The sequence below is a fragment of the Amblyraja radiata genome, chromosome 46 (genome assembly GCF_010909765.2).
Source record: "Amblyraja radiata isolate CabotCenter1 chromosome 46, sAmbRad1.1.pri, whole genome shotgun sequence".
In the NCBI taxonomy this organism is placed as follows: domain Eukaryota; kingdom Metazoa; phylum Chordata; class Chondrichthyes; order Rajiformes; family Rajidae; genus Amblyraja; species Amblyraja radiata.
This window is the reverse complement of record NC_046001.1, coordinates 3,678,588-3,699,154: the sequence shown is the minus strand read 5'-3', so window position 1 is coordinate 3,699,154 and position 20,567 is coordinate 3,678,588. Positions and strand designations below refer to the sequence as shown.

The window sequence follows — 20,567 nt, the reverse complement described above, 5'->3', positions numbered from 1 at the left end:
ACCCTCAGACATAGAAACATAGAAAATAGGTGCAGGAGTAGGCCATTCGGCCCTTCGAGCCTGCACCGCCATTCAATATGATCATGGCTGATCATCCAACTCAGTATCCTGTACCTGCCTTCTCTCCAAACCCCCTGATCCCTTTAGCCACAAGGGCCACATCTAACTCCCTCTTAAATATAGCCAATGAATTGGCCTCAACTACCTTCTGTGGCAGAGAATTCCACAGATTCACCACTCTGTGTGTGTAAAAAATGATTTTCTCATCTCGGTCCTAAAAGACTTCCCCCTTATCCTTAAACTGTGACCCCTTGTTCTGGACTTCCCCAACATCGGGAACAATCTTCCTGCATCTAGCCTGTCCAACCCCTTAAGAATTTTGTAAGTTTCTATAAGATCTCCCCTCAATCTTCTAAATTCTAGCGAGTACAAGCCGAGTCTATCCAGTCTTTCTTCATATGAAAGTCCTGCCATCCCAGGAATCAGTCTGGTGAACCTTCTCTGTACTCCCTCTATGGTATCCAGACTATCCTTGACTGGACTTTGCTGGGCTTTACCTTGCACGAAACGTTATTTCCTTATCCTGTATGTGCACACTGTGGGCGGCTCGCTTGTAATCATGTGTTGTCTTTCCGCTGACTGGATAGCACGCAACAAAAAAGCTTTGCGCTGTACCTCGGCACACGTGACAATAAACTAAACTGAACATCAATCGATGAGGACTTCTTCGCCTAAAAGGCTTAAAAGAGTTTCTAACTGTGTTTTTTTTCCAGTGGTCCGTACAGACAACCTGAAAGGTCGTAGAGGTCGCCTTCCATCCAAACCAAAGAATGCTCAAGAATCTGCGTCTGTCAATGTTCCAGTTAGTCTCATCACTGCGCTGGTCAGGGCCCACATTGATTCCAATCCAGTCATATCCAATCTAGATTATTCCAAGGTAAATATAAGGATACATTTAGCTGAGGTGTTGAAATTGGGGGGAAAAAATGTTTGTATTGGGAGAAGGAGGCAAGATACCAAACCGTTAAACTATGCCAACAGCGCGGTGGCGCAGCGGGTAGAGCCGCTGCCTCCCTGGCGCCAGGGTCCCGGGTTCGATCCCGACCTCGGGTAGTGTGTGTGTGTGTGTGTGGAGTTTGCACGTTCTCCCCGTGACCGCGCGTGGGTTTACTCCGGGTGCTCCGGTTTCCTGCCCGTGCGGGCTTGCAGGGCAATCGGCCCCTCGGGTAAAATTGCCCCCTAGTGCGTAGGGAGTGGATGAGAAAGCGGGATAACATAGAACTAGTGTGAAAGGGCGATGGATGGTCGGCGTGAACTCGGTGGGCCGAAGGGCCTGTTTCCATGCTGTCTCTCTGAACTAAACCAAGCAAAACTTGGTTGTACATATGTAACTTCCAGTTTGCCATCTAATGAAACTCTTCTAACTTATTTGCTACCCACTGCAGGTCTAGGGCACCTTTAAGCAAATGGGGCATCAGTGGGCACTGCCAGGTAGCACAGAAGCTTCTCTGCCATCTGCCAGGCACTTTGGGCAAGAACACCAGAGGGTGTTACAAATAGTTTCTAATTTATGCTTCCAGATCATAGGTTCATAAGTGATTGGGGCAGAATTAGGCCATTCGGCCCACCAAATCACCTCTGCCATTCAGTCATGGCTGACCTATCTTTCCTTCTTAACCCCATTCTCCTGCCTTCTCCCAGTCATGCATCTTCCTCTTTGATTCCATTGCTCTGAGTTGCGGCGGCATGCATTGATATCCTTTGCCTACTCTGAGGTGGGCATGGGAAGGTGGCAATCTGGCTCCACGCTGAAGCACTTTCCTACAGCGGGCACCAGCCCTTGGCAACGCCACCCTGCCAGCCCACTGGGAGGCCAGGCCGCCTGCACCTCTCTTGCCAAGCACCGCCGCATGTCCTGCGCTCACCGGAAGGCGGCGGCGAATGCACCAAGCAGTGTTCACCCGGGCAAAGTCCAGTTAGCGTGCACGTTGCAGGGATCAGAAGGCAGCAAATGCACAGCACTGCGCGAAAGCAAAAAAAAAACTGCATTGGCGCCAACTTCACGACAGCAAGCGTGCAATTTTGCTTTCAGACATGATTTGCGATCACCCAAATTCAGTTCAGGAATGCGTATGAACACAAAGCAGCCTCGCATTTTGAATTGCAAGAGAAAGAGAAAGTCCAACCAGTTTACAAAGCCTTGTTAACATGACAGCGGGTTCATGCTTTGTAAAGTGATCTCAATATTATCACATATTACCTGAATGGTGGCCGATTAGGAAAAGGGGAGATGCAGCGAGACCTGGGTGTCATGGTACACCAGTCATTGAAAGTAGGCATGCAGGTGCAGCAGGCAGTGAAGAAAGCGAATGGTATGTTAGCATTCATAGCAAAAGGATTTGAGTATAGGAGGAGGGAGGTTCTACTGCAGTTGTACAGGGTCTTGGTGAGACCACACCTGGAGTATTGCGTACAGTTTTGGTCACCTAATCTGAGGAAAGACATTCTTGCCGTAGAAGGAGTACAGAGAAGGTTCACCAGACTGATTCCTGGGATGGCAGGACTTTCATATGAAGAAAGACTGGATAGACTCGGCTTGTACTCGCTAGAATTTAGAAGACTGAGGGGGGATCTTATAGAAACTTACAAAATTCTTAAGGGGTTGGACAGGCTAGATGCAGGAAGATTGTTCCCGATGTTGGGGAAGTCCAGAACTAGGGGTCACAGTTTAAGGATAAGGGGGAAATCTTTTAGGACCAAGATGAGAAAAACATTTTTCTTCACACACAGAGAGTGGTGAATCTCTGGAATTCTCTGCCACAGAAGGTAGTTGAGGCCACAGTTCATTGGCTATATTTAAGAGGGAGTTAGATGTGGCCCTTGTGGCTAAAGGGATCAGGGGGTATGGAGAGAAGGCAGGTACAGGATACTGAGTTGGATGATCAGCCATGATCATATTGAATGGCGGTGCAGGCTCGAAGGGCCAAATAGCCTACTCCTGCACCTATTTTCTATGTTTCTATGATTCAATCTGCATTTAATGAATTATGATGGTCCTTGCCTTTTTTTCTCTTTTCTGTTATTGATTTTTTTTTCATCCAGTCTTTCTTCATATGAAAGTCCTGCCATCCCAGGAATCAGTCTGGTGAACCTTCTCTGTACTCCTTCTACGGCAAGAATGTCTTTCCTCAGATTAGGAGACCAAAACTGTACGCAATACTCCAGGTGTGATCTCACCAAGACCCTGTACAACTGCAGTAGAACCTCCCTCCTCCTATACTCAAATCCTTTTGCTATGAATGCTAACATACCATTCGCTTTCTTCACTGCCTGCTGCACCTGCATGCCTACTTTCAATGACTGGTGTACCATGACAGCCAGGTCTCGTTGCATCTCCCCTTTTGATAAATGTCATGAGTTGTTCGGTGGATCGGAAACGTTCACCTCTTGATTTCACATGCCTCTGGTCCAGTTTCAGGAATCCAGCACGTACCCGTCGGAGGAGGATGAAGCAGGGGAGGTGCGGCAGTTTTATGAGCTGTTGGCCGCATCGATGGACATGATACGCAAGTGGGCGGAGAAGATCCCGGGCTTCAGCGGCTTCCCCAAGGAAGATCAGGACCTCCTGCTCGAATCTGCCTTCTTAGAGCTCTTCATCCTCAGGCTGGCTTACAGGTGGGTATCTGGCCACTCCTGACCACATTGGCGGTCCATACACCCACACTGTCAGCTGCTGGAGGAGGTAGTTGAGGCTGGGACTATCCCAACGTTTAAGTAACAGTTACAGACAGGTACGTGGATGCGACAGGTTTGGAGGGATATGGGTCAAACGCGGCCAGGTGGGACTAGTGTAGCTGGGACATGTTGGCCGGTGTGGACAAGATGGGCCGAAGGGCCTGTTTCCTCACTGTATCACTATGACCTGCCGGAGGGTATTACCTTCCATTTTCTGCCCCCTCCTTACTGAAGATATTGCATTAAGAGGGAGTCCAGCGCGGATAGACACAAAATGCTAGAGTAACTCAGCGGGTCAGTTCAGTTCAGTGCAGTTTAGTTTATTGTCACGTGTACCGAGGTACAGTGCTAACCAGTCAGCGGAAAGACAATACATGATTACAATCCAGCCATATACAGTGTACAGATACATGATTAGGGAATAACGGTTATAGACAATAGACAATAGGTGCAGGAGTAGGCCATTCGGCCCTTCGAGCCAGCACCGCCATTCAATGTGATCATGGCTGAACATCCCCAATCAGTACCCCGTTCCTGCCTTCTCCCCATATCCCCTGACTCCACTATCTTTAAGAGCCCTATCTAGCTTGAAAGTATCCAGAGAACCGTCCTCCATCGCCCTCTGGGGCAAAGAATTCCACAGACTCACAACTCTCTGTGAGAAAAAGTGTTTCCTCGTCTCCGTTCTAAATGGCTTACCCCTTATTCTTAGTGCAAGGTAAAGCCAGTAAAGTCCGATCAAGGATAGTCCGCTGGTCATCAGTGCTCTCTGGTCGTTAAACCGAAGATAGACACAGAAAGCCGAAGTAACTCAGCGGGACAGGCAGCATCTCTGGAGAGAAGGAATGGGTGACGTCTCGGGTCGAGACCCTTCTTCAGACCAGTGAAAGGTGTGGTAGGCAGTTTGGTTTGTCCGACCATCTTCCTATGCAGCCTGAGCCTGAGAGGAAGGCCGATTTCCTTGAACCCAGGGCATCTCTCTCAACGGATCATTTGGTTGCAGGTCCAGCCCTGACGAAGGCAAGCTTATCTTCTGCAACGGCATAGTCCTGCATCGGCAGCAGTGTGTCCGTGGCTTTGGTGAATGGATCGACTCGATCGTCAGCTTCTCGGGCACCTTGCAACGAATGAAGATCGACGTTTCCAGCTTCTCCTGCCTTGCGACTCTGGTGGTCATTACAGGTGAGCCATGTCCCACTCTTCTGTCACCATCGCTCATCCACTCTGTGTCTGGTCCAACATGGAACATAGAACAGCACAGCACAGGAGATAAACACAAAAATGCTGGAGAAACTCAGCGCGTCAGGCAGCATCTCTGGCGAAAAGGAATAGGTGACGTTTCGGGTCGAGACACTTCTTCAGACTGAGAGTCAGGGGGAGAGGGAGTCACAGAGATAAGGAAGGGTGAGGTGTGAAAACGTGACATCAAAAGAGATGCAGATCAAGGAAAATATAGAATTGATCATCGTTAGCGAGGAGAAGCTGACAACAAAGCAAACAGAGATAAAATTTAATCTGGGGGACGGTCGGAGAACTGGGAATGGAGAGGGATGGAAAGAGAGAGGGAAAGCAAGGGTTACCGGAAGTTAGAGAAGTTTCTGAAGAAGGGTCTTGACCCAAAATGTCACCTATTCCTTTCTGAAGAAGGGGAGGAGTTGTACAGTTTGTTAGCCACAGGGAAGAAGGATCTCCTGTGGCGTTCTGTGCTGCATCCTGGTGGAACCAGTCTGTTGCTGAAGGTGCTCCTCAGGTTGACCAGTGTGTCACGGAGGGGGGTGAGCTGTATTGTCCAGGATGCTCCGCAGTTTGAGGAGCATCCTCCCCTCCAAGACCAACCTCCCGCGAATCCAACTCCAACTCCGCCCCCAGGACGGAGCCGGCCTTCCTGATGAGTTTGTTGATCCTAATACAGTAATGCCCCTGTCCCACTTAGGAAACCTGAACGGAAACCTCTGGAGACTTTGCGCCCCACCCAAGGTTTCCGTGCGGTTCCCGGAGGTTGCAGGTGGTTGCCGGAGGTTGCAGGTAGTGGAAGCAGGTAGGGAGACTGACAAAAACCTCCGGGAACCGCACGGAAACCTTGGGTGGGGCGCAAAGTCTCCAGAGGTTTCCGTTCAGGTTTCCTAAGTGGGACAGGGGCTTTACAGTTTAGTTTAGTGTCACGCGCACCAAGGTACAGTGAAAAGCTTTTGTTGCGTGCTAACCAGTCAGCGGAAAGACAGCAGAAAGATGTCGTCAAGCGGGAAAGGGTTCAGAGAAGATTTACGATGATGTTGCCAGGACTAGAGGGCCTGAGCTATAGGAGAGGTTGAGCAGGCTGGGACTCTATTCCTTGTAGCGCAGGAGGATGAGGGGAGATCTTATAGAGGTGTATAAAATCATGAGAGGAATAGATCGGGTAGTTGCACAGAGTCTCTAGCCCAGAGTAGGGGAATCGAGGACCAGAGGACATAGGTTCAAGGTGAAGGGGAAAAGATTAAATAGGAATGTGAGGGGTAACTTTTTCCACACAAAGGGTGTGGGTGTAAGGAACCAGCTGCCGGAGAAGGTAGTTGAGGCTGGGACTATCCCAACGTTTAAGAAACAGTTAGACAGGTACATGGATGGGACAGGTTTGGAGGGATATGGACCAAACGCGGGCAGGTGGGACTAGTGTAGCTGGGGCATGTTGGCCGGCGTGGGAAAGTTGGGCCGAAGGGCCTGTTTCCACGCTGTATCACTCTATGACTCTATGACAATACATGATTACAATCGAGCCATTTACAGTGTATGGATACACGATAAGGGATTCATGGCGCATGTTTTGGTCTTACATAGAAACATAGAAACTAGGTGCGGTAGGCCATTCGGCCCTTCGAGCCTGCACCGCCATTCAATATGATCATGGCTGATCATCCAACTCAGTATCCTGTACCTGCCTTCTCTCCATACCCCCTGATCCCTTTAGCCACAAGGGCCACATCTAACTCCCTCTTAAATATAGCCAATGAACTGGCCTCAACTACATTCTGTGGCAGAGAATTCCACAGATTCACCACTCTCTGTGTGAAAAATGTTTTTCTCATCTCGGTCCTAAAGGATTTCCCCTTTGTCCTTAAACTGTGACCCCTTGTCCTGGACTTCCCCAACATCGGGAACAAGCTTCCTGCATCTAGCCTGTCCAACCCCTTTCTATAAGATCCCCCCTCAATCTTCTAAATTCTAGCGAGTACAAGCCGAGTCTATCCAGTCTTTCTTCATAAGACAGTCCTGACATCCCAGGAATCAGTCTGGTGAACCTTCTCTGCACTCCCTCTATGGCAACAATGTCTTTCCTCAGATTAGGAGACCAAAACTGTACGCAATACTCCAGGTGTGGTCTCACCAAGACCCTGTACAACTGCAGTAGAGCCTCCCTGCTCCTATACTCAAATCCTTTTGCTCTTGTGACGTTTCAGATCGCCACGGCCTGAAAGAGCCCAAGAAAGTGGAAGACCTGCAGACCAAGATTATAACCTGTCTGAAGGACCACGTCACGTCCAGTGCAGGCGAGCAGATGAGGCCAAACTACTTGTCCAAGCTGTTGGGCAAGTTACCCGAACTGTGCACCCTCTGCACACAGGGGTTGCAACGCATTTTCTACCTGAAGCTGGCGGATCTGGTCGCACCACCTGCCATCGTGGACAAACTATTCTTGGATACGCTGCCCTTCTAGAGGAGAACGCCAAAAGCTCTTTGACTCTCGAACTGGACCCAGCCGTCAGATTTGACAAAAGTTGCGTTTGCAAGGCGAGGAGGTTGTGGAGCCGAACACTGGAACCAGTTCAAAAACGGCGGCGGCGGCAGGAATTGGACAACGTATGCTAGCTATGTCGCTATTTGAGTTTGCTGCTTTTCAAAATGCTGTTTTTGATTTTTAGCCAGCATACCGGTTGTTGAAGTAAACGTCCCCTTTGCTGTGATGCAGCTTCGTGCAAAGCGATCTAACCACGTACCCGCCCTCAGGTTCGACAAACAGGCGCACTGTTGCAGCCCCCCCACCATTGTTACGCCTCTTGTTCCCAACCTACAACCCCCACGCTGTGACATTATTTTCTCGGTGCCCCTGTCCTGTTATTCGCCCGTCCCCAGTTACAAACGAGGGTCGGCTCGCATCGTTATTGGGGCAAGTGTTGTTCCCTCTCAAGCCTGAGTTCAACGCTTCATTTATTCCAGTCGCCAAATCTATTGTAAATATGCTCTCTCTGTTTGATCTGCATTTGCAATTGTACACCCAAGGCAGAATAAAAACACAATCCCCAGTCATCGCTAGTGTCACTAAAGCCGAAGTATTGGCCTGGGGCGGAATTTTAAAGGACAATGTTCGAAAACACCACAACTGTGTGGCCTTCAAAATGGCGGCTCTGAACAGCCTAAACATGGCGGCCTGAAGTGTGCAGGAAGGAACTGCAGATGCTGTCCAAAGAAGGGTTCCCACCCAAAAACGTCGCCTATTACTTTTTCTCCGGAGATGCTGCCCGACCCACTGAGTTTCTCCAGCACTGTGTGTGTGTGTGTGTGTGTGTCTCAGCCTCAGGGGTGACAGGCCAAGTCTCGAATACATCCCAGACAGGTTGGCGCCAAAACTCCTGGCAAACACGGACTTGCCCGGGGGGGGGGGGGCAACAAACTCCGATCTCTCCCTTGTGGAAGCGAAGAGCCCCGCGTGATGGGGTACAAATTATTGGTGTGAAGTTGGGATGTTTTGAAATGCTCTCTTCTGAGTTTCTGTGATCGAATGTGGATCGAGTTGCATTCACAGCGCAGGCTCGTGTGTGGCGTAGAGCAGAGTCTATTGCACCTGCTGAAGCCACTGACATTTTGTGGGGATGAGAGGGGGTGGGGGAGGAGAGCAGGAGAGGCAGTATTGTTAGGAGCTGTGGGGAGTGAGGTCCAAGGTGCGTTTTCCACCACCCACAGAATCCGTCGCATACTCAGAGTGTATTGATCGGTCTTCTTGCCGATCGCTTATCGAAGCTACGGCGCACCTTATTGGCCACGGACAACACTGTACGATGAGAGCCCACTAGCTCAAACGCGGAGCAGAATGAAGGACACCCAGATATGGTGGCTTCAACTAGCTGGAGACCCTCTGGAGTCTCCTGGAGACCCTCGGCCAAGACCACAGGGTTCGGGTGGCAAGGTTCCTTGGACCTTGGTGGGACTTCAGTTCAGTGTAGTTTATTGTCACGTGTACCGAGGTACAGTGAAAAGCTTTTTCCGCGTGCTAACCAGCCGGCGGAAAGACAACACATGATTACAATCGATCCATTTATAGTTTATAGATACATGATAAGGGAATAACATTTAGTGCAAGGTAAAGCCAGTAAAGTCCGATCAAGGATAGTCCGAGGGTCTCCAATGAGGTAGATAGTAGTTCAGCACTGCTCTCTGGTTGTGGTAGGATGATTCCGTTCCTGATAACAGCTGGGAAGAAACTGTCCCTGAATCTGGAGGTGTGCGTTCCTTTTCACATTTCTGTACCTCTTGCCCGATGGGAGAGGGGAGAAGAGGGAGTGGCCGGGGGTGAGACTGGTCCTTGATGATGCTGCTGGCCTTGCCGAGACAGCGTGAGGTATAGATGGAGTCGATGGAAGGGAGGTTGGTTTGTGTGATGGTCTGGGCTGGGCTGGGCTGCGTCCACAATTCGCTGCAATTTCTTACCGCCCTGGATGGAGTTGATCCCAAACCAAGCTGGGATGCATCCCGATAAAATGGTTTCTACTGTGTATCTGTGGACACCGCCCCTCGGTGGGAGGGGAGGGAAGGACATCCAGCAATCAGTCAGGAAGGGATGGAGAGAGAGATCGGAAGCTGGGTTCAGGGGTGGGGGGGCAGAGATTGGTGAGGCCTTGGCAGGGCCAGTGAAGGGTGAGAGGTTGAGCGATGGGAACGAGGACCGAGAGGGGGCAGGGAATGAAGGAGGGAGGGAGGGAGGCGCTTTGGGACGAGGGGGTGGAAGGAGGGAGGAGGTGAGGTAACAGAGAGGGTGGCTGAGAGAGAGAATATGGATACGAGAGTGTGTGAGTGTGGACGTGGTGTAACTGGTGCCAACCTTTTCCAGCCTCTTTCGCACCCCCCCCCCACCCCCCCCCCCCCCCCCCCCCAAAGTGCCTTAATGCCCCTGTCCCACTTAGGAAACCTGAACGGAAACCTCTGGAGACTTTGCGCCCCACCCAAGGTGTCCGTGCGGTTCCCGGAGGTTGCAGGTGGTTGCCAGAGGTTGCAGGTAGTGGAAGCAGGTAGGGAGACTGACAAAAACCTCCGGGAACCGCACGGAAACCTTGGGTGGGGCGCAAAGTCTCCAGAGGTTTCCGTTCAGGTTTCCTAAGTGGGACAGGGATGGAGGAAACAGCGGAAACCCTGGGGAGAAAGAAAACGAACTGCTCCCCTTCCCACCCCAGTATCATCTGGGCTATGTAGCTATCAAAAATCCACCAGCCTATGTTCTTTAAGATGTTGCAATGTAAAGCGTGGTTGGAAAATGCATATACTTTTCTATCGTTAATATATATTTTTAAACCAATATTTTTCAATGGTAGGATGTGTGATGTCCCTTTGTCTCTTCTCGCTCAATGTAAACACAAAGCCGTCCACTTGGACGGAGAGCACTTCACTTCTTATACGTAACTGTTCTGAACACATGTTAAGTGTGGGGTCATCTTGGAGTTGTGCCAATAAAGCTTTTGTCTGCTCCAGTATTGTCTTTTTTCCTTTTCGAGATACAGCACGGAAACAGGCCCTTCGGCCCACCGAGCCCGCGCCGATCAGCGATCCCCACACACTTAATGCCCCTGTCCCACTTAGGAAACCTGAACGGAAACCTCTGGCGACTTTGCGCCCCACCCAAGGTTTCCGTGCGGTTCCCGGAGGTTGCAGGTGGTTGCCGGAGGTTGCAGGTAGTGGAAGCGGGTAGGGAGACTGACAAAAACCCCCGGGAACCGCACGGAAACCTTGGGTGGGGCGCAAAGTCTCCAGAGGTTTCCGTTCAGGTTTCCTAAGTGGGACAGGGGCATTACAGTATCCAACACACACTCGGGACAATTTACATTGATACCAAATCAAACAGCCGACAAAGCTGCATGTCTTCAGAGTGCAGGAGGAAACCCAGGGAAAACCCGCGGGGAGAAGGTACAAACTTTGTGCAGACAGCACTCGTAGTCGGGATGGAACCCGGGTCTCTGGCACTGCAAGACGCTGTAAAGTCTCCAGAGGTTTCCGTTTAGGTTTCCTAAGTGGGACAGGCAGCAACTCTACCGTGCCACCCCATTGACACTAATGTTTCTTCCTAGTGCTCAGCCGATTCACAGATGGTCACACTATCCCATCCTGATCTAAGACGTAACCGTGGCAACCTTGTGCAAAAATGGTTCTGCCTTGAATACCTCATGAACAGCAGAAGAAATCGTAGAGAGTTGTAGCTGTTGCCCAGTTCATCACAGGGTTCAAATTCAGTTTAGTTTAGCTTAATTTAGTTTATAGACCCTGAGCACTGGAGTAACTCAGCGGGTCAGGCAGCATCTGTGGAGAACATGGATAGGTGACGTTTCACAGAGTGCTGGAGTAACTCAGCGGGTCAGGCAGCATCTGTGGATAAATGGATGACGTTTCTGGTCGAGACCTTTCTTCAGACAGTTTAGTTTGAGATACAGCGCGGAAACAGGCCCTTCGGCCCACCGAGTCCGTGCCGACCAGCGATCCCTGCACACTAACACTACCCTACACACACCAGGGACGATTTACATTTTTTACCAAAGCCAACTAAACCCGCACGTCTTTCTCTGCAACAAAAGGTAGTTGAGGCCAGTTCATTGGCTATATTTAAGAGGGAGTTAGATGTGGCCCTTGTGGCTAAAGGGATCAGGGGGTATGGAGAGAAGGCAGGTACGGGATACTGAGTTGGATGATCAGCCATGATCATATTGAATGGCGGTGCAGGCTCGAAGGACCGAATGGCCTACTCCTGCACCTAATTTCTATGTTTCTATGCTTCTATGAATTGTAATGTATCATATAAATATAGAGGAATGATTGTGGATGAATTAAACGAGTTGATTCATTGTTCTATTGAGTACAAAAGTTTAATTTAATTTAGTTTATTGTCACGTGTTCCGAGGTACAGTGAAAACCTTTTTGTTGCATGCTATCCAGTCGGCGGAAAGACAACACATGTCTTGAGATTACACCTTCCCTAGCCAACAATGTACCTACCAGGCACCACCCTGCCTGGGGTCATTTGTGGCCGGCCCTGTTTTGCCCTGGTCTTTTCTTGCCTCCAGCTCTTCATCTCCCCTCCCCCCCAACCCCGGTCCGACCCGAGACGTCACCTATCCATGTTCTCCACAGATGCTGCCTGACCCGCTGAGTTACTCCAGCACTCTGTGAAACGTCACCTATCCATGTTCCCCACAGATGCTGCCTGACCCGCTGAGTTACTCCAGCACTCTGTGAAACGTCACCTATCCATGTTCTCCACAGATGCTGCCTGACCCGCTGAGTTACTCCAGCACTCTGTGAAACGTCACCTATCCATGTTCTCCACAGATGCTGCCTGACCCGCTGAGTTACTCCAGCACTCTGTGAAACGTCACCTATCCACGTTCTCCACAGATGCTGCCTGACCCGCTGAGTTACTCCAGCACTTTGTGAAACGTCACCTATCCATGTTCTCCACAGATGCTGCCTGACCCGCTGAGTTACTCCAGCACTCTGTGAAACGTCACCTATCCACGTTCTCCACAGATGCTGCCTGACCCGCTGAGTTACTCCAGCACTCTGTGAAACGTCACCTATCCATGTTCTCCACAGATGCTGCCTGACCTGCTGAGTTACTCCAGCACTCTGTGAAACGTCACCTATCCATGTTCTCCACAGATGCTGCCTGGCCCGCTGAGTTACTCCAGCACTCTGTGAAACGTCACCTATCCATGTTCTCCACAGATGCTGCCTGACCCGCTGAGTTACTCCAGCACTCTGTGAAACGTCACCTATCCATGTTCTCCACAGATGCTGCCTGGCCCGCTGAGTTACTCCAGCACTCTGTGAAACGTCACCTATCCACGTTCTCCACAGATGCTGCCTGACCCGCTGAGTTACTCCAGCACTCTGTGAAACGTCACCTATCCATGATCTCCACAGATGCTGCCTGACCCGCTGAGTTACTTCAGCACTCTGTGAAACGTCACCTATCCATGTTCCCCACAGATGCTGCCTGACCCGCTGAGTTACTCCAGCACTCTGTGAAACGTCACCTATCCATGTTCTCCACAGATGCTGCATGACCCGCTGAGTTACTCCAGCACTCTGTGAAACGTCACCTATCCATGTTCTCCACAGATGCTGCCTGACCCGCTGAGTTACTCCAGCACTCTGTGAAACGTCACCTATCCATGTTCTCCACAGATGCTGCCTGACCTGCTGAGTTACTCCAGCACTCTGTGTCTATCACATCAACAACAGCTCTCACTAGGCTCAATGCAGAGTGGTATAAATCATTATATATTTCCTTCACCAGGGCCAGTTAAGACGTTGACAGCAGTTTAAGTGCCTTGAACTCATCATTATTCCATGAGAAAACTCTGGGCCACTAGACATTAAACAAGGTAAAGATGATATTTTCCATGTGTTGTCAGTTAAACCCAGGCACATCTTGGCCACGCTATTCATAATACCCTCTTCGTGATCAATCGAACCACCAAGGAACCTCCTTGATCGAAAAAAGCTGCTCGTTATTTTATTTATACAAATGTATCTTGGAAACACATGAAAATATCATCAGCTTGATTCATTTTCAATATACTGTATTGAATGAATAATGGCACTGAACCCAAGCGACTATTTGCGTGCTGGCCACAGAAGCAATTCTACAATCACATATTATAGTCGCTCCACACTCTCAAATCTCGACTGCAACAGCCACATTTCTTCTCATATTCCCTTATCATGTATCTACACACTGTAAATAGCTCACTGTAAAACTCTGACCAACTTCCCCTCCTACTCTCACCAACTCCTACAGATGCGCCGTAGAAAGCATTTGATCGGGATGCATCACAGCACGGTTTGGGAACAGCTCCGTCTAAGACGGCAGCGAATATAAATTGCAGCGAATTGTGGACGCAGCCCAGACCATCACACACAAACCAACCTCTCTTCCACTGACTCCATCTACACCTCACGCTGCCTTGGCAAGGCCAGCAGCATCATCAAGGACCAGTCTCACCCCGGCCACTCCCTCTTCTCCCCTCTCCCATCGGGCAAGAGGTACAGAAGTGTGAAAACAAACGCACACCTCCAGATTCAGGGACAGTTTCTTCCCAGCTGTTATCAGGCAACTGAACCATCCTACCACAACCAGAGAGCAGTGCTGAACTACTATCTACCTCTTTGATGACCCTCGGACTATTCTTGATCGGACTTTGCTGGCTTTATCTTGCACTAAATGTTATTCCCATATGATGTATCTATACACTGTAAACGGCTCGATTGTAATCATGTATTATCTTTCTGCTGACTGGTTAGCACGCAACCAAAGCTTTTCACTGCAGATAAGACACAAAAAGCTGGAGTAACTCAGACATCGTCTCTAGAGAAAAGGTGACGTTTCGGGTGACCCGAAACATCGGAATCGATGAAGGGTCTCGACCCAAAACGTCACCCATTCCTTCTCTCCAGAGATGCTGCCTGTCCCGCTGAGTTACTCCAGCTTTTTGTGTCTATCTTTGGTTTAAACCAGCATCTGCTGTTCCTTCCTACACAAAAGCTTTTCACTGTACCTCTACATACATGACTAAATGGCCCAGAGTTTGCTGTGAAGATTAAAGGAGTGTGACTATTATTAAGGCACATAACTTTAAATAGGAAATGAGCTATAACACGCTAGAATTTAGAAGATTGAGGGGGGATCTTATAGAAACTTACAAAATTCTTAAGGGGTTGGACAGGCTAGATGCAGGAAGATTATTCCCGATGTTGGGGAAGTCCAGAACTAGGGGTCACAGTTTAAGGATAAGGGGGAAGTCTTTTAGGACCGAGATGAGAAAATCATTTTTTACACAGAGAGTGGTGAATCTGTGGAATTCTCTGCCACAGAAGGTAGTTGAGGCCAGTTCATTGGCTATATTTAAGAGGGAGTTAGATGTGGCTCTTGTGGCTAAAGGGATCAGGGGGTATGGAGAGAAGGCAGGGATGGGATACTGAGTTGGATGATCAGCCATGATCATATTGAATGGCGGTGCAGGCTCGAAGGGCCGAATGGCCTACTCCTGCACCTATTTTCTATGTTTCTATAAATGCCGGATTGTCGTACTAAATTGAAGTCACTGATCTACTCAGAGATATACTACAGTTGTCGCCAATTAATAATAACTTGTGGAATGTTTGATGGTGTGAACTTAGACTTAGAGCAACAGGCAATGAAGTGTTGGGTATTCAGCATAGCACCTACGGTGATTGCTAATTGATTAAATCATAACAAGAGGATTTCAGTATAGGAGTAGAGAGGTTCTTCTGCAGTTGTATAGGGCTCTGGTAAGACCACATCTGGAGTATTGCGTACAGTTTTGGTCTCCTAATTTGAGGAAGTGATTGAGGCAGTGCAGCGTAGGTTCACGAGATTGATCCCTGGGATGGCGGGACTGTCAAATGAGGAAACATTGAAAAGACTAGTCTTGTATTCACTGGAGTTTAGAAGAATGAGGGGGGATCTTATAGAGACATATAAAATTATAAAAGGACTGGACAAGCTAGATGCAGGAAAAATGTTCCCAATGTTGGGCGAGTCCAGAACCAGGGGCCACAGTCTTAGAATGAAGGGGAGGCCATTTAAGACTGAGGTGAGAAAAAACTTTTTCACCCAGAGAGTTGTGAATTTGTGGGATTCCCTGCCACAGAGGGCAGTGGAGGCCAAATCGCTGGAGGGATTTAAGAGAGAGTTGGATAGAGCTCTAGGGGCTAGTGGAGTCAAGGGATATGGGGAGAAGGCAGGCATGGGTTATTGATTGGGGATGGTCAGCTATGATCACAATGAATGGCGGTGCTGGCTCGAAGGGCCGAATGGCCTCCTCCTGCACCTATTGTCTATGTTTCTATGTTTCTATGCGCATCTTTAAGGGCGGCACGGTGGTGCAGTGGTAGAGTTGCAGCTTTACAGCGCTTGCAGCGTCAGAGAGCCGGGTTCAATCCCCGCTACTGTATTCAAGAGAGAGTTAGATTTAGCTCTTTGGGCTAACGGAATAATGGGATACGGGGAGAAAGCAGGAACGAGGTACTGATTTTGGATGATCATTCATCATGATCATATTGAATGGCTCGAAGGGCCGAATGGCCTAATCCTGCACCTATTTTCAATGTTTCTATGTAACGGCGTCTGTAAGTTCAGCCCGTGACCTGCGTGGGTATACGCCGAGAGCTTCTGTTTCCTCCCACACTCCGAAGACGTACGTACAGGTTTGCAGGCTAATTGGCCTGGTGTAAATGTAAAATTGTCCCTAGTGTGTGTAGGGTAGTGTTAGTGTGCGGGGATCGCTGGTCAGCGCGGACTCGGTGGGCCGAAGGGCCTGTTTCCGCACTGTATCTCTAAAGTCTCTTTGTTTTTTAAAGTCTAAAGGGGAGAAGGGAGAATGACCCAATGTAGGCCGAAGCCTAAAGTAAAGTAAACAGAACTTTGGGGGGGGTGATCATTTGGAGCGACGGAGCTCCGTGGTCGAAATTGGAACATGCAGTAAAATGTTCTGGAAAAAAACTGATGGTTATATGAAACTCATTTACCAGACTCCCTGAGCACGCACGGGCAGTTACATCGGGAGTTGGAGGGACAGACTGTGCCAGTGCTGCCATTACACTCATAACTAAGCACGCATGCAGGGGAGGCCAGTTGTGGATGTAATGCAGTCTAAGTGTTTCCATATCATAAAACCATGGGGAAACAGATGTATGTTGTGTACGCAAGTCGTAAAAAAATCAGGTTATTATTGTAAATAGACACAAAATGCTGGAGTAACTCAGCGGGACAGGCAGCATCTCCGGAGAGAAGGAATGGGCGACATTTCGGGCCGAGACCTTCCTTCAGACTGAGAGAAGAAGGGTCTCGACCCGAAATGTCACCCATCCCTTCTCTCCAGAGATGCTGCCCGTCCCGCTGAGTTACTCCTCCAGCATTTTACGTTTATCTTCGGTGTAAACAAGCAACTGCAGTTCCTTCCTGCGCACAGATTATTATTGTGTTTAGTTTAGTTAAGTTTAGTTTGGAGATACAGTGCAGAAGCTAAACCTTCGGCCCACCGAGACCGCCGCCAATCAGCGATCCCCGTACACGAGAACTATCCTACACAGCAAGGACAATTTACATTTTCTCCAAGTCAATTAACTTGCAAACCCGCACGTCTTTGGAGTGTTGGAGGAAACCGGAGCACCCGGAGAAAAATGGTTCTTAAACGTTGGGATTGTCCCAGCCTCAACTACCTCCTCTGGCAGCTTGTTCCATACACCCACCACCGTTTGTGTGAAAAAGTTACTCCTCATATTCCTATTAAATCTTTTCCCCTTCACCTTGAACTTATGTCCTCTGATCCTCGATTCACCTACTCTGGTCAAGAGATTCCGTGTGTCTACCCGATCTATTCCTCTCTTGATTTTGTACACCTCTATAAGATCACCCCTCATCCACCTGCGCTCCAAGGAATGGAGTCCCTGCCGAGCTCAACCTCTCCTTGTAGCTCACACCCTCGAGTCCTGGCAACATCCTCGTAAATCTTCTCTATACCCTTTCCAGCTTGACAAGATCTTTCCGATAACATGGTGCCCAGAACTGAACACAATGTTCCCGGAACTCCTCCAGGGATACACTTAATCCTAGCTGCCTCTTTCTTGCTCTTGATCAGTGCCTTCATTTCACTCGTCATCTAAGCTTCCTTACGCCAACCTGCCTTGCCCTTCACTCGAACAGGAACGTGCAGGTGTGTAGAATGGAACAGCAGATGCTGGTTTAAACCGAAGGTAGACACAAAATGCTGGAGTAACTCAGCGGCACAGGCAGCATCCCTGGAGAGAAGGAATGGGTGACGTTTCGGGTCTTGACCGGGATCAGTCCTGACCCGAAACGTCACCCATTCCTTCTCTCTACAGATGCTGCCTGTCCCGCTGAGTTACTCCAGCATTTTGAGCCAATCTAAGGAACATGCGGGTCCCGGATTCTTGTCAGCCCACTTTGAAAAACATCCCAAGCCCGCACACCTTTGGGATGTGGGAGGAATCCGGAGCACCCGGAGGAAACCCACGTGGTCACTGGGAGAACGTGCAGACTCCACACACACAGACAGCACCCGATGTCAGGATTGAACCTGGGTCGCTGATGCTGTGAGAGAACAACTCTATCACTGCGCTACTGTGCTGCCCAAAATCACCCTAACACTACCCATAATGAAACTAATAGAATGCATACTATTTTCCGTCATCGATGCCTACTGAGGTACAGTGAAAAGATTTTTATTTGCATGCTATCCAGCAAACTGAAAGACTATAGTTGATTGCAATCCATACAGAAGAAGGGTTCCAACCCGAACTGTCACCTTTCCTTCTCTCCAGAGATGCTGCCTGACCCGCTGAGTTACTCCAGCACTTTGTGTCTATCTTCGGTGTAAACCAGCATCTGCAGTTCCTTCCCACACATGATCACAACCAAGCCGTCCACAGTGTACAGAGACAGGGCAAAGGGAATAGCGTTTAGTGCAAGGTAAAGCAAGTAAAGTCCGATTAAAGGTAGTCAGAGGGTCTCCAATGAGGTATATGGGAGGTCAGCATTGCTCTCTGGTTGTGGTAGGATGGTTCAGTTGCCTGATAACAGCCGGGAAGAAACTGTCCCTGAATCTGGAGGTGTGCGTTCGTTTTCACATTTCTGTACCTCTTGCCTGATGGGAGAGGGGAGAAGAGGGAGTAGTCGGGGTGAGACTGGTCCTTGCTTGTGCTGCTGGCCTTGCCCGAGGCAGCGTGAGGTGTAAATGGAGTCGAAGGAACAGCTGAGAAGAAACTGTCAACGGAGGAATTTGCGTGAAATCAGATTTCGTAAGTCAGGTCATTCGTAACCCAGGGAGTCTGTGTATTTCATTTCAAATGCAAGTATCAAGTTTGAAACAACTATCAATTTAAAGCCGAGCTCCGGTTTCCTCCCACACTCCAAAAACGTGCAGGTTTGTAGGTTAATTGGCTTTGGTAAACTTGTAAATTGTCCCTTAGTGTGTCGGATAGTGCTAGTGTACGGGGTGATTGCTGGTCGGTGTGGACTTGGTGGGCTGAACAGCCTGTATCCACTCTGTGTAGAAACATAGAAAATAGGTGCAGGAGGAGGCCATTCGGCCCTTCGAGCCAGCACCGCCATTCATTGTGTTCATGGCTGATCGTCCCCTATCAAAAACCCGTGCCTGCCTTCTCCCCATATCCCTCGACTCCACTAGCCCCTAGAGCTCTATCTAACTCTCTCTTAAATCCATCCAGTGACTTGGCCTCCACTGCCCTCTGTGGCAGGGAATTCCACAAATTCACAACTCACTGGGTGAAAAAGTTTTTCTCACCTCAGTCTTAAATGACCTCCCCTTTATTCTAAGACTGTAAGTGAACTGTAAGACTGTACTAAGTGAAACTAAGTATCTCTAAACCAAACCAAACCAAACTGAACTAAGCTGAACTAAACTAGAAGTAAACTAAACTAAACCAAACCAAACCAAACCAAACTAAACTAATCTGATCCTTGCCTATCCATGTACCTGTCCAAGTGACATGCTACTAATTGATCTAGTGATCCCTTGCTACACTCTCTCTCTCACAAGTGTACCTTTCCTTAAGCAGTGAGACCAGACGAGATGTCCCAAGTGGTATTACCCGACTGAACTGCAGCAAGATGATCCACATATAATCTTGCAATAAATGCCAGCATATCATTTGCCTTGCTAATTGTTTTCTGCACATTAACTTTGTGTACAAGGACATTTAGGTCCTTATGAAGAAGGGTCTCGACCCGAACCGTTGCCTATTTCCTTCGCTCCATAGATGCTGCCTCACCCGCTGAGTTTCTCCAGCGTTTTTGTCTCCCTTATGAAAACCATTCAATCCCTCACCAATTGCAAAAAAACCTATTTTTGCAATCAAACTGGATAAGCTCTCGATTCCACATTATATTCTAAATAAGTGACCCGACCTGAAACGTCACCCATTCTTTTTCTCCAGAGATGCTGCCTGACCCGCTGAGTTACTCCTGCGCTTTTTGTCCATCCTTGATCCCCCCACTCTGGGCTAAAAGACTCTGCATTCACGCCCTCCGTCCCCCTTTATACTCTGTATGTGTGATGGCCTGTTTAATCCGCACTTCAGTAAAGTATTTCATTTCCGGGAAAGAGCTTCGGAGTTTTCCGGTGTTGTCAAATGCACTGCAGAATCAATAGTCCAGCAAAATGTGTAGGAAGGAACTGCAGATGCTGGTTTAAACTGAAGATAGACACAAAATGCTGGAGTGAGTCGGGCAGCATCTCTGGAGAGAAGGAATGGGCGACGTTTCGGGTCGAGACCCTTCTTCAGACTGAGAGTCGGGGGAAAGAGGGAGACACAGAGGTATGAAAAGGGACAGAGCAAATGCATGAAAGGTTTGGAAAAGGACAAATCAAAGCCAGCAATGACGATCAAGGAAAGGTGGAGCCCACAATGGTCCGTTGTTGGCTGTGGAGAAGATGATACAGTGAAACTCAGCAGGACAACAGTGAAACTAGTGCGTCGACTAGGGTGGGGGAGGGACGGGGAGAGAGGGGGGATGCCAGGGTTACTTGAAG

The 20,567-nt window shown here is 49.0% G+C and overlaps 1 protein-coding gene across 1 annotated transcript in view; it reads left to right on the top strand.

Annotated features, from left to right (window-relative positions):
• Positions 1-9,046, top strand: part of LOC116968724 (nuclear receptor subfamily 4 group A member 1-like) — a 39,990-nt gene extending 30,944 nt beyond the window's left edge. Inside the window, exons 4-7 of the mRNA XM_033015513.1 lie at positions 774-937; positions 3,473-3,675; positions 4,739-4,917; positions 7,173-9,046. Of these exons, the coding sequence (XP_032871404.1) occupies positions 774-937; positions 3,473-3,675; positions 4,739-4,917; positions 7,173-7,429 (803 nt within the window). The 3' untranslated portion in view covers positions 7,430-9,046. The remainder of the gene's footprint in view (positions 1-773; positions 938-3,472; positions 3,676-4,738; positions 4,918-7,172) is intronic.
• Positions 9,047-20,567: the final 11,521 nt, after the last annotated feature.